Source organism: Barbus barbus, assembly GCF_936440315.1.
Source record: "Barbus barbus genome assembly, chromosome: 8".
Taxonomy (NCBI): domain Eukaryota; kingdom Metazoa; phylum Chordata; class Actinopteri; order Cypriniformes; family Cyprinidae; genus Barbus; species Barbus barbus.
Window position 1 is genome coordinate 4,775,851 of NC_136736.1, and position 13,819 is coordinate 4,789,669.

General features: G+C 38.4%; 2 protein-coding genes across 2 annotated transcripts; one reads left to right on the top strand and one right to left on the bottom strand.

Moving 5' to 3' along the window:
• The first annotated feature begins 27 nt into the window (after positions 1–27).
• Positions 28–9,114, top strand: LOC306873893 (putative E3 ubiquitin-protein ligase HERC4). Its single transcript, XM_079423425.1, has 24 exons — positions 28–737; positions 1,224–1,335; positions 3,025–3,101; positions 3,190–3,411; positions 3,550–3,641; positions 3,724–3,854; positions 4,024–4,151; positions 4,232–4,302; positions 4,384–4,502; positions 4,624–4,683; positions 4,779–4,854; positions 5,027–5,213; positions 5,292–5,455; positions 5,534–5,608; positions 5,705–5,776; positions 5,878–5,946; positions 6,384–6,533; positions 6,648–6,788; positions 6,862–7,022; positions 7,322–7,388; positions 7,476–7,534; positions 7,888–8,071; positions 8,152–8,251; positions 8,354–9,114. The coding sequence occupies exons 1-24, from the start codon at positions 524–526 to the stop codon at positions 8,566–8,568; spliced, it is 2,946 nt and encodes a 981-aa protein (XP_079279551.1). The 5' UTR covers positions 28–523; the 3' UTR covers positions 8,569–9,114.
• Positions 8,955–13,230, bottom strand: LOC306873894 (inositol 1,4,5-trisphosphate receptor-interacting protein-like). Its single transcript, XM_079423426.1, has 2 exons — positions 13,082–13,230; positions 8,955–12,831 (listed from the first exon to the last, which is right to left on the bottom strand). The coding sequence occupies exon 2, from the start codon at positions 12,828–12,830 to the stop codon at positions 10,875–10,877; it is 1,956 nt and encodes a 651-aa protein (XP_079279552.1). The 5' UTR covers position 12,831; positions 13,082–13,230; the 3' UTR covers positions 8,955–10,874.
• Between the last annotated feature and the right edge of the window lie 589 nt (positions 13,231–13,819).

Consider the following 13,819-nt stretch of genomic DNA (forward strand, 5'->3'; position numbering starts at 1 on the left):
CAATGAGGTAAGCGAAACTGTAGTAGTAGGCGTTCTAAACTCAGAAGCTTGTGGATATTGTTTATGTTTTACATGTCTTTTATAAAATGTTTCATAGCGACTAAATATTTATCTTAATTTAATTATACAGCACTATCGACATAAAAAGCTTGAAGAGGGATGTCATGTTATGCAGAATGATAGACACGGTCACCAGTCACATTTTTAAACATGAATGTGAATTGTGACTCTTGTGTCTTCATTCCCTCGTATTTTATCTAACATCACCTTTATGGTCTGTGGAAGAACTGAAAGTCATTGTGGATAGGTTGTCCTACCCCACATCGAAAACCTTCTTTCACACGGTGTTAAAAACAACAAATACAGAGGATAAGATTCAATACTTTCATTTTGTGGGAAGTCGAATAAGTATCGTTTAGCCTGAAACCTGCCTTTCCTGTTTATCTTTCGTGTTTGCAGTTTAACATCAGTGTGTTCGTGAGTCCAGGAAGGAGAGACGCTGCTGGAGTCTGATCTGAGCATCATGTTGTGTTTTTGGGGAGCGCAGGTCAGGGAGGGTTTGGGGCTGGTAAATCCTGACCAAGTCAAACATGGCAGATGTGGAATACGATCCTTATGTCCGAAAACAGCTGTTCAGGACATGTCAGCTGGAAGGAGTTTTGCTGGATTCATCCGGGATGGGAAGGTCTCGGTCCTGAGATTACGCAGTGAAGATTACAATTATGATGGAAAACTAAGTATGATACACCAAATTATACTTTGTCAAAATTGAAAGATATGAATGTAAGATAAATGCTATATATTTATATCTGAGAGAACATGATCTACTGATACTGTATGTTTATAAATGACATCATTGTCAGTCCTCTGTGGTGTGTGTCATGTCTTCCTGCCTCTTGTTTCCATATTTGGTTTGTTTCCTGTCCTTGTTAAATGTAATCATTAGTTTATTCTTGTCCAGCTGTGTTCTTCTCATCTATGATTTACCTGTGTATATTAGTCCTGTCTGTTCAGTTAGATTTGGTGTGGTCTACTCTGTTACCCCCGGTGTTTCCTGTCTGTAAGCCTTGCCTCCTGATGTCTACATTAAAGACTATTATTTGACTATTATTCCTCGTCTGTTTCCTCCTCATGTGTGCACCGTGACAATCATAATGAAAGTGTTTATTTTTATAGTCTGAAGAGAAGTTGAACTGATGAAAAAAAAAAAATATTTTCTACAGAAGAACTACAGCTAAAGAATAACAAAATCCGACTGATTGTCTGTGGAGGAGATGGTGCGGTCCTTCTTTCTTATGGAGGAAATGTTGTCATTATGGACAATTATGTGTGCAGGTTTGTTTATGTAGACCTAACAGGCAGCATAAATGACCATAAATTATATGTGTGTATATATATATATATACGTACATACACAGTGCCATCCAAGAGTATTGGAACAGTAAAGAAAAAGTTGCTCTGTTGGCTGTGGAGTCAAGACATTTACAAATATGATTAAAAGATGAATATGAGACAAAACTACAGAATGTCACATTTTATTATTGGGTGATTCAACACATAAATGTTTTACCAGCTAAGACCTCTATCTGATGTGAGCATAAGTATTGGAACAGTTGCGTCACAGGTCTTTCTAAGTGATCAGCTGTGTCCTGTTGCATTAATTCTTCAGATATTAAAAGCAGGGATTGTGTTTTATCAGTTATATCATAACTTCTGTATTCTGAATCTTGCATTTGATGATGACACACACAAACCATGATGAAGACTAGGGAGCTGACTTTGAGAGAAAAGCAAGAAATTTGGATGCTAAAAGAAAAGAGAAAGTCAGTTAGAGCTCTAGCAAAAACAAACGGCATGGAGAAATCAAGAGTTTGGAAACCACCAGTGACCAACAACGACCTGATCGGCTGAGAAAACAACAGTAGTTGATGACAGACAAATCATAAAAGCTGTGAAAATGAATCCTAAAAGACGTGTCTGTAAAATCACCAACAACTTCCAGAAAGCTGGGGTGATGCTCTGACAATCTACTGTCCTCAGGAGACTTTGACACAGAATTACAGATGCTACACAGCAAGATGCAAACCTCTGACCAGCACCAAAAATAGAAAGGCAAGATTAGAGTTTGCAAAAAAGCACAAAGGTGAGACAGAAGAGTTTTGGAACTGTGTTTATGGACCGATGAGACAAAGATTAATCTTTATCTAAGTGAAAATATGGAGAAAAAAGGGAACTGCAGTGATCCCAAGCATACAGCCTCATCTGTAAAGCATGGTGGAGGTGGTGTCATGGCATGGGCATGCATGGCTGCCTCTGGAACAGGCTCTTTCAACTTTACTGATTACTTAATGTATGATGACAGTAGAAGAATGAATTTGGAAGGGTACAAAACCATCTTGCCCACCAATATTCAAGAAAATGCCACCAGATTCATTGGGAAGTGCTTCATATTGCATCAGGACAATGACCCAAAACACCCTGCCAGTTCAGTCAAGGAATTTATAAGGGCAAAGAAATGGAAAGTCTTAGATTGCCCAAGTCAATCTCCAGATTTAAGTCAAGTCAAATCACCTTTATTTATATAGCGCTTTTTACAATGCAAATTGTGTCAAAGCACTGTACAATATCAAAAAAGGAAAATAATGTGTCAATAAGTTTAAATAGTGTCATTAAATTTAAATCCGATTGAACATGAATTTCACCAGCTGGAGAGGAAAGGCAGAAACTCCCCAAAACAAGCAACAATTGGAATTGGCTGCATTAAAGAACTCTAAAAGTGCTGTTCTTTTTATTTGGTAAAACATGTTGAAACGGCTAATAATAAAATGTGACATTCTGTAGTTTTGTCTCATATTCATCTTTTAATCATATTTGCAAATGTCTTGACTCCACAGCCAACAGAGCAATTTTGTCTTTACTGTTCCAGTACTTATGGAGGGCTCTGTATATATGTATACATTATACATATATACAGTGTGTATATATATATATATATATAATATGACAGATTTTTTGTCTCTGCAGACCTCTTATAGGTCTGGAAAACAGGCAGGTAATTCAGATCGCATGTGGAGACCATCATTCAATGGCACTAACCAACGGTATTCACAGCTATTTCATCTATTTTGCTTTCATCTTTTGATATCTTACGATTGACATTAATTGATTGAGATGCTGTTGCTCTTTCAGATGGCCAGGTGTTCATGTGGGGTGAGAACTCTCATGGTCAGCTGGGTTTGAGGAAAGATCATCCCGGCTCTCCGTCTGCTCAACATGTTCAGAGTCTGAGTGGGATCCCGCTGGCTCAGATCAGCGCTGGAGGAGACCACAGCTTTGTGTTGTCTCTCTCTGGAGTCGTGTTTGGATGGGGAAAGAACTCTGCTGGACAGCTGGGCCTCGGAGACACTACAGGTCTGGTTATTTCTTCATGTAAAAGCTAAATCAGTAACAGTTTGAAAGTACTCATAAATGTAAAACTGTGTCAAATATATATCTAAGCATTAATATGATGGATTTGGAAGTGATGAATGTACTGTTTTTCTACCACAGACAGACATGTCCCAACGGTTGTAAATAGTCTGAACCGGAAGAAAACTATGTCCATCTCATGTGGAGGGGAGCACACTGCCACTTTATCAAAGGTACTATGGTCATAATATATTAGGTTTTATATTGTATTTAGCATAAAAGCAAGCATAAAATGTAATAAACAGTTTGTTTCAGGGTGGCACAGTGTTCACATTTGGATCAGGAGGTTCTGGTCAGCTGGGTCACAAATCATTTAAAGATGAACATCATCCGCGGGTGGTTGCTGAACTGTGGGGGTCTGAAGTGTCACAGGTCACATGTGGGAGGTAAAGACTGTTCATAAGCTTAATTAGCAATCAGCATTTCAGAGCAATAGTACAGTTTTTTATGCACTGTGCTGTCTTTAGCTCTCATGCATAATTCCTCACATGGTTAACATGTCTGATGTTTGAGTTCTGCTCAGTAATTAGGCTTTTGATTATTTCTTGCATAAAGACATCACACACTCGTATCAATCACATCATCAAAGCTGATCTACTCTTTTGGATGTTGGATCCAAGGGAAACTGGGAAATGGCAAAATGATTAAGAAATCTGTGCCTTACCCTGTGGATCTGTCAACTAGTAATTAAAAATAATTTAATAGCAATTTTTATATTCATAATGATGCTCAGAGATCTAATTTAAGTATTTGTTGCAAACAGAATGTAATCATGAATATACAATTGAAAAACTCGTTGCTGGGGAGAATCATTCCTTTGCCTTGTTTTTCAAAGTAAGACATGGCTGTTTTCATTCATAAATAACTGAAGTAATCGCAGTGCAGCAATAATTTATGTTTTTGCTTTTTTTGTAGGAACTTGGGAATGAGTCTGCAAAGTCTAAGCCCATTCCTAGTAGAAGGGTTGTGACATTAAATGAGAGTATGATCGACCGCTGGGTGTCTGAAAGAGACTCATGGCTAGCGATAAAGAGGTGAGTGCTTGACTCAGTTCTATAGACAGAGTTTCTGTTTTCATTTGTGTATTATGTCCACATCAAATAGACTAGTATTTAATGTTGTGGCCTGTAATTTATATATGGACTATATTTACAGGGAAATAACAAAAGTGTTCTCCTCTGCTGCCTGTTTGAATGCAAGTTTTCTCACAGCAAGGTAACTCAGAAGTAGATATGTCTAGCATTTTTTGAAGCCAAAACAAATCTGCTGAAAGCATCACAAATATTTATGTACGTTTTTTGTTTTTGCAGTCATGATGAACAGGATTTTGAGCTGGCTGAAAAAGCTTTTTCAAAGTTATTAGGGAATGAAAAGGTGATATCAAAGGTAATAATAAATTCAAAATATTCAGTTTGCTTAACGTTAATACAACTTAAAGGTGCTGAAAGGGGTTTTCTATTTTCTGTGTGGTGTCTATTTACTTTTTTGTTTACTTTCACAAACTGAAAGAGAACTAAACTGTATACATCCTGAAATTCCTTTAATTTGTGTATCTCAGGTAGTAAAGGTGGTTCAACAGACGCTGCGTTCTCTGAATCCAAATCCAGTTGGTGAGGAATCGCTGAGACTTTACATTCTCCTCCCTGAGCTCATCGGACGTCTCCAGAAACAACAAAGAACTGAACTCACTGAAGCTCTGGCCTCCAAAATTCATGAGCTGAATCCTGCCATCCAGAGGGTGTTAGGTAAAGATGAAGACCTTTTCAGCCTTGTGTTTTTGGCCTTGTTGCATTTGTCTAAGTATTTTAATGTTATAATCTCAGAGAAGTACTGGTCCAAACTCCCTGATGATTGGCTTAAAAGCTTGGTGAAGTTATTTCGTAAAGCATCTGCTGAGCTGATTGCCCAGATTTCTCGTGGTAAAATGAATCCGGAGGATATGCAACACTTGGAGAAGTTTTTGAAGATCCTTCAGATTATCAATCAGGTGCCTTTTTTAAACACTGGATCAAAGATGTAATTTAATCTATCATTGTATAATAGTTGCTTATACTTTGTTGTGAAGGTCTGCTGCAGTGCTAACAGAGACATCCCAAACAGGGATTTCATCATTCATGAGATCAGCGATCTACTAGATACAGTAAGAACAAAAGCAATAGAGAATTCTGCTGCACAGAATGTTTTTTCTTCGAGGGATACTAAAATACAAGAAAATTCTCTTTTTCTACATCAATAGCTGCAAGCCACCTTGGAATACCTGGAAGAGTGCATTGATTTCAGTGATATAGTTCTCAAAATGTATTACATTGTGGGTATTGAAGGCTTTTAACATGACACATATGAATATTTGCATGAACATTTTATGTTTTTTGTTCAATAACTATTTTCTCCCATGCATCTTTCTTTCAGAGAACTATTCAAATATTATTCAAGTTCCCTTTTGCGGCTGATACTTCATCTAAATGGAGAATGTTTCGTGTAAGTGACATATGCCATGCTAAACTGAGGGTATGTTTACACGACAATGATGTACTAAAAACGGAGAAGTTTTTCCATGGAGCTTTTGAAAAGATTTGCATACAGACAGCAACATTGGCAAAACAATCTTCATTCACACAGATCTGAGCGATGTCACTTTGTAAAGAAACACTATGCACCTGCGCACATACCTATAGACTGATCACATAATACACAAATTCATGTTTTTGTAGTTTGAACGGAGATGATATTGTTTTCAAAAACTTGCAACATGTTCTCAAAAGTTTGTTTTCAGAACCCCAAAATGCTGTTGTTTAAATGAACAGCCAAAATAAAGGTTTTCCATTTTTAGTTTTAGAAAACAGTATCGTGTAAACACGCTGTGAATGTAATCATTTTATGCAAATATCCAGCTAACATTATTGTATTTTTTTAAGTACCTGCGGGACGAAGGGATACAGAGCCTTCCAGATGCATTCATGCTTAAGGACAATCTCAACATGTTGCGCATAAACAGGGAATCATCGTTGACAGACACACTTGAGTATCTCAGACAAAACATTTACTCATTTTTCCATCGATTGGAGGTAAATGGAATGCACTAGTTGACCATTTGAAACATCTGATATGCCATTTTACCATACTGTAAGGCCTCGTTTTATGAAACGTTTTTTGGGGGGGTAAAAATGTCTCCTGTGCAGGTGACGTTCATCGGGGAGAATGGAAGAGATATAAGGGGTTTATCGGCAGAATTCTTCTCCCTCCTTTCCCAGTCTCTTCTGAAATGGGAGAAGAAGGTGCTGGAGGTCCATGAGAGTTCATTGGTTTGGTTCAATCCTGATGTAAGTTCACCAAACATTCCTCATTCTTCCTGGTTTCCCCCATTTATCAGAATGTGCTATTATGTTTTTTCAGAACCTGCAAGATGATTTGTACTATCTTGGTGTTATCTGTGGAATGGCGCTCTACAACAGTCATTATATAAAAATTGACTTCCCACTGGCCTTGTTCAAGAAACTCCTCCAGCAGAGTCCCACTCTGAATGATCTGGAGGAACTGTCCCCTGTGGAGGCCAGGTAAACGATTAAAGACTACGAGCCATTTAGACCAGGGCTGTCTAAACTCGGTCCTGGAGGGCTGGTGTCCTGCAGAGTTTAGCTCCAACTCTCCTCAACAAACCTGCATGGACGTTTCTAGTATGCCTAGTAAGAGCTTGATTAGGTGCTTCAGGTATGTTTAATTAGGGCTGGAGCTAAACTCTGCAGGACACCGGCCCTCCAGGACCGAGTTTAGACAGCCCTGCATTAGACTTTATACATTGTAGTGTTACAGAGCAGGTCATATTTATAATTGTATTTCAAAAATCTTCTTTTAGAAGTCTGAAATGCCTTCTTGAGGAGGATGAGAACGAGGTGGTGGATACGCTCTTTTTGGATTTTACGGTAATACAGTTTCTGTGGTTCACTTGTATTATTGTACACAACTGTTATTTTAAAACTTACATTTGTGCTGATATTTACCTCCTTCAGGTCAAAGGGCAAGAGCTCATTCCAAATGGAAATCAGATTCCAGTGACCAAAGTTAATAGGTAGAATCTGTTTGCTCTACTTGTGTAATCGTCTTTCTATCTATCTATCTATCTATCTATCTATCTATCTATCTATCTATCTATCTATCTATCTATCTATCTATCTATCTATCTATCTATCTATCTGTCTGTCTCAACTCTTCAAAATATCGGATAGAAAAGACTGATTAAATGTACCAAAGTAAACTGTAAAATACTTGAATGAATTATCCATTACATTTGAATGGATATTACATGAAAAGACAACATAAAACAGAGAATTTAGCCTATAGATGCTGTATATGTTCCCTGTTTTGGCAGTGCTGGATTTCCTTATGTTTTATTGCAAAATAAGAACACTGTGTTTTTTCCAGACAGAAGTATGTGGATTTGTATGTTGACTTCGTTTTCAACAAGTCAGTAAAAAGTCAGTTCGAGCATTTTTCAGAAGGCTTCTTTAAGGGCTGCCCGTTTGATGCCTGGAGCATGTTCCACCCCGAGGAACTCCAGGAGCTTCTCCACGGCTCCCCTAAATACGAGTGGAAGGAGCTTCAGCAGGTAAACCTGTTCAAGAAACTTGCAAATTTTTGACATTTTAAATATTTCCCAGTACCTGAGTTTTTCTGCTTCATCTTCAGTGTGTTTCCTATGAAAGCTGTTCTGCCTCTGATGAGCTCATCAAGAACTTCTGGACTGTTTTCTTTGAGCTCTCTGAAGAGAACAAGAGGAAATTTCTGGGTAAGTGTTGGCTTTAACGTGAGCATCCTGAAGCATCTACGTCACATGCACATTTAGGCAATATCATTATTATTTCTTCACATTTCATTTATTTTCCTCTAGTTTTCCTGTATGGGACGGACCGAGTACCTGTGGGAGGTTTCTCAAAGCGATCTCTGAAGATTTCACAGGCAGACTTTCCTGATGCAGAAGACCGACTGCCAGAGGCCCAGACCTGTTTTGGCAGATTAATTCTTCCCAAATACAGCGATATCAACAAACTTCGTGACAAGCTTATGCATGCAATCAGCTTTTGTGAGGTTTTTGGACGAGAGTGAAATTCCCACAAGGTTCCAACCCCAAAATATGGCTATAGAGTCGCAGATTTGCCACACAGATGTAACAGAGATCACTCTTGTTGGGAGCAAAACATTTTGCTTATTGTTATCACATTATTTACGTAGATTTATATAGTTATCATAAAAAAATTAAATATTTGTAAATAAACAGGAGTAGGAGAGCTATATTCTATTTTTAGCACTACTTTGACATTTTTATCACATTATAAAATATATTTTGGTATGTCACCTCATAACCTTATGTTTTGTTAATTGGTGTTTAAATAAAAAGACATTCTCCTAAATACTTTTCACATTATCTATCTTTTAAATGAAATATCATAAGACATGGAACATAAACGGCAACAGAACTGGAAAAAGTGTATATGTACCAAGTCATTATTTTGATTTTATTTGAAGCAATGAGACAAAATTCAAATTCAACCAATTTTTTTAACGACTGACAATGAGATGGAAGTCTTACAAGCAGGTGTCTTACATGCAATACCAGTTTTTATCCAGCAGACGCCAAACTTTACCTGTTTTTGTGGTGCTCCTTCATAATCTGTTTGGTTGACAGGTTTGAGCTAATTAACAGCAGGTGTTTCTTGTCACACAGTTACTACAAATGTCCTTCCTGCAGTTTCACCTCATTGAGGTAGCTGCATAGCCTCAGAAAAGTAATGAAGCACAGAAACGGTAACAGGAAACAGCAGAGGATGTAGCTTAATTGTCTTTTGATTGGTTTTCTCAACACTAATCATTTAGTGGACTCATTCTCTTTGGAACCTGGTGAAATTGATCCAGAGGATGAATGGGGCTCGATGGAAAGTTTAACACGATTATGACAGTGATTTGTTTATGCCACAACTAAAAATGCACTCAAAACCGGCACCTCCGCTAAATCTACCGGTGTCGGTACGGATACCAGTGGCTGAACTCTACAAAGACCTTTAGGCAGTAAACCGAAGGGCAGTAAACCGATGCCTCCGCAGGTCAAGTCAATACTTCTGCCCACAGTACCTGCTGCAAAACCGGCAAAATCTGTCTCCCGTGCAACAAAGATGGTGGAGGTTTTGTGTCACGTGGACCGGATGTTAGTGAGAGTCTTGAAGAGTTTTTGTACCAATCCTGGTGCGTGGAGATACTTGAAACTGGGAACGTGTGCTGTCAATAAAGCCACGGCTACTCACTATTATTTTCTGTACTATCTGAAAGGATGTATTTGTCCTGCCCCTCCATTGATTGGACGGCTGGGTAAAAAGTAATGGTGACAAGCGCTGCGTTCTACCCAAAGCTAAACCGGAGCTAAACAGTTCATCAACTCTCAGCTACAAAAAAATAAATAAAAATAAAATATTAATAAAACCGAGCAAACTAACTTGTAAAATATTATAATGGCAGTGCATCAAAATTCAGTGTCATCAGTTTGCCAAAAAGAACACAGATCTTTTTACGCACCATTTACACGTGGTAGGGAGCAGGTGTAAATTTATTTCGTAGCAACTAACGTTTTGAAAATGCGAACATTTTTATGAATCCGAAAATTTACGTCAGAACGGCTTTACGAACGATTTGCACAAATTCGTTCTGCTCGTTTCATGAATGAGGCCCAAGGAGTGCAAATGTACTCTCAAAATGAGCAAAATTTCTGCTCCAATAATTATTCCCCTTGCATATTCTATTAAACGGTTTGTAGGGGTTTTTCACCTTAAGATTTTAATTCACCCACCCAAGTCTGAGAGTAGTAATTGTAGATGTTTGCATGCTGTAGGTGGACTGAGCTATATGGTGATTCCACAGTCTGCAACTGTTGTGCATCTACATGTTCTGCTCCTTCAGTTGCATCTGGTCTGTACAAATGGATTAACTTCCTAAATGAACTTTGATTTACCCAAACTCCTTCCTTGCTGATCAAGTTTTTCTATTTTCATCAGGTAAGACAATGATCACCAGTGAGTCTTGGAATTTGAAGAAGGGCCCAGAAACCTCATCACCTCTTTCACCAGAAGAGTCCATGCCTGAATTTTCTTTAACTGGCCATGATGACTTTGAGTTGTTCTGGGAATCCGATGATGATGATTACTAGGATTTTTTACAGATGGCAGATGTCTTAAGGACTCTAAAATTGCCAACCATGTAGTTATGCCTTGTGAAGTTAATATGATAAACTGAGTTCACTAATTCTTTTGTCTCTTTACATTTGTCATCAAAAGAGTAAATGCATTATGAAATGAACACCTAAGCAAAAGTACATTTTAAGCATTTCCAGCAAAGCATCTCATAATTTGTATTTATTAATTTTTTTATAGACCATTTCTCATTGATCGATATTCATATATCAGCACAGGCATGTTTCTAATCATCTCCTGTAAGTGTCTATTTGTTTTTAAGTACAACTCTTCATTTGACAAAGGCAGAAACAAGTTAACAGGTTTTCCCACGCTGAACTCTTTTGGAAATCCAATCTCACTAGGAATGAGAGGGTTCCCAACCAGAGCATGGTTTAGTGATTTGGCTTTCAGTTTCTGCTGTAAGAAAGTCAGCAGGTCATTAAGCCTGCAAACCATCTGCGCAGGGTCCCAAGATAAGGTTTTGTTGACCAGAAAATGTAACACTGTGTTCTTCAAGTGGTAGTTTGTAAGCCCACATGGTCCAGTGAGGCCAGTCTGATGTTTGTGTAGGAAGGAAAGGATCTGTAGGCAATGAATATGGCATGTATTGTCTGGAAGCGTTTTGGTTATGTGTTGAAGAAAGGCGTTTTCGTAGCGTGTAAAACATACAGGCCAGTGGGTGTCCGAGAATATGGCAGAGGGAGAACACGGGATCAAATGTACTTCTGAGTCTTTAAATCTGACCACAGGTGTGAGGTTGAACAGAATGACCTGACCTGACCTGAAACGAACTTTGAGACTTCCAGGGTTTTCTCTATTCTGGAATAGTAGGTCAAACTCATACTTGTGGCTGATCTCATCCCATGCTTTCCTAATGGCTGTCTTAAACCACTTCACAACATGTGTTTTAGCAAGATATGAGCTATTTTCTTGGCACAGAAGGTCATTAATGTACTTTTCAGTCACATGATCTTTTTTATCTGGATGTAGAAGACACAACGTATCGTCATCATCTAGGTTGGAATTGCTGCAAGGGCAGATGGTTGAACTGGTGCCGCCTTTGACCATCTTGACTTTGCAACAGTACTGGATGATTGAAGAACCTTTACTTTCTTTCAAAAGCTCAAACTCGAAGCTATACGGCTTTGGAGGGACGATGGGTACATGTATGTCACACATGATGCTCTTCCTTGAAGCCCATTGATCGTATAAGTTCCCGACACCAACAAAGTCCTCAATCTCCATGTTTGAACCTGTAGTCCTCACAGCTTCCATCAGGTCATTCACAAAACCCTCTACAAACTCACAAATTTGCCAACTGTGACTGGGTGGAACCAGGATACACTGGTTATGGAAGCTAGTTAAGGTCTTGGAATCAAGATCTGAAACTTGGGAGATGTTCAGGCTTCTCATCATCTTCCTTAGCAGCTTAGAACCCTTTCTGAGGAAATGTTTTAAAATACGAAAAAATGAAATTAAGGGGAGTGTCTTCCAAAGGTACCAACTGTAGGTGTCCTCTTGGTCACTAGATTGTTTCTCTTGATTTGTTGTTGGCAACCTTTGACTTGAAGTTGGTATTTTTTGGTCGATGAGTAATCCCTGATCAACTTGATGTCCGTGATGGGTGTCAGTCCAGCCAGCTTGTGGCTTTTCCGGGTGTTCCGCATCCCCCTGAGAGACATTCTGGTCCACAGTGGGCCCTGACTGGTCCATGTTGACATGTGCATGTGTTAGGCCTTCCTTTGACATATGCAATGTCTGTTTGTCTGTGTCAATATCCAATATTTTCTGGTCATCTGGTGCAAATGCCTTTTGGCGGAAGTAATTTTGCTCTCCCACTGGGGACATTTGTTCCTCGTGCAGCACCGTGGTCTTGACATTTGGCGTAATTTGTTGAACATCTGATGTGTCCCCCTCTCCTCTCCGCACACTGCGATGACTTTGTGACACTTCCTGATCTGAATGTGGCAGCTCCATGGCAACATTGTGCTCCCCTTGTTCTAGCTTTGCCCCCTGCTCCAATAGAAAATGCTCATGGTCTTGCATGCTCACCATGATGTCGTCATCTTGGTCGTGAAAGACATTGTGATCCTTTGAGAGGAGCAGACTGACGACCACGACAAACACCTTTAGTAATGTGTCCTCCATCCTATGAGTGAAAAAAAGTTACTTCCTGCACACAAAGCTGTATATTCTCCATGAAAATATTCACAAACAACATCATTAGCAAAAAAAAAAAAAAAATGAAGTATTGAATCGCTTTTGAAATAATATATTCCTGCTTTAAAGTTCCGGTAGCATTAGTGTCCGTCCGTCATTCTGAAATATTATTTCATTTACATCATCCACTATTGCTTAATGGATTTTTTTTATTTTTTTTATGTGATTAAACAACTTACCTTTCAAGACCCCAACTTTAAGCACAAAAAAGATGTGTCTCAGTGTAAAGCCGAAAAGATAAGTTGGCTGAAAATGTGTTTGCAGAGCTCTGTTCAGTTTTTTTGTTTCTCACACAGGATGTACTCTGTTAGAGTTTGAGTTTGACAGCACAGTGTTCAGGAAGTGTGCTGTCATACAACCCTTCCTCTTTTTTAAAAATAGTACACTGGTAACACCTCTACATTACAATGTTGTATGCAAGTTTGTCTGATTGCTATGTATGGACCAAAATAAAAATGTAAATCACCCCGTAATCAAAACCAACCCATTAGTGGCGCATTTCAAACGATTAATTCCAGAACTTTTAGAATAGACTAATATACTCCAATATACTCCAAGATATATATTTCATTTTTTATTAAAACTACAATTCTGTTCTTTGTAAGAACAAAGTTGTTCAGAAGTCTCAATAATCTCTGCCAGCTGCGGTTGATATTTTTGCTGTTATGGTGTTATGCTGTATTTATGAATGAATCTTTTGAGTAAATAATTTTTAAAGATTCACTCATAACACTCCAGACTCACTGGTCACCACCTTCAGGAATAAAGTTGTAACCTAACAAAAATGTTTCCATATGAAGTGGTGAATGAATATGAGCAAACTTTTTTAAAGTTATATTTATGGGCTTTTATGCCTTTATTGAATAGGACAGTAGAGGTTAGACAGGAAAGCATTTTTGAGAGAGGGGGATGGGATC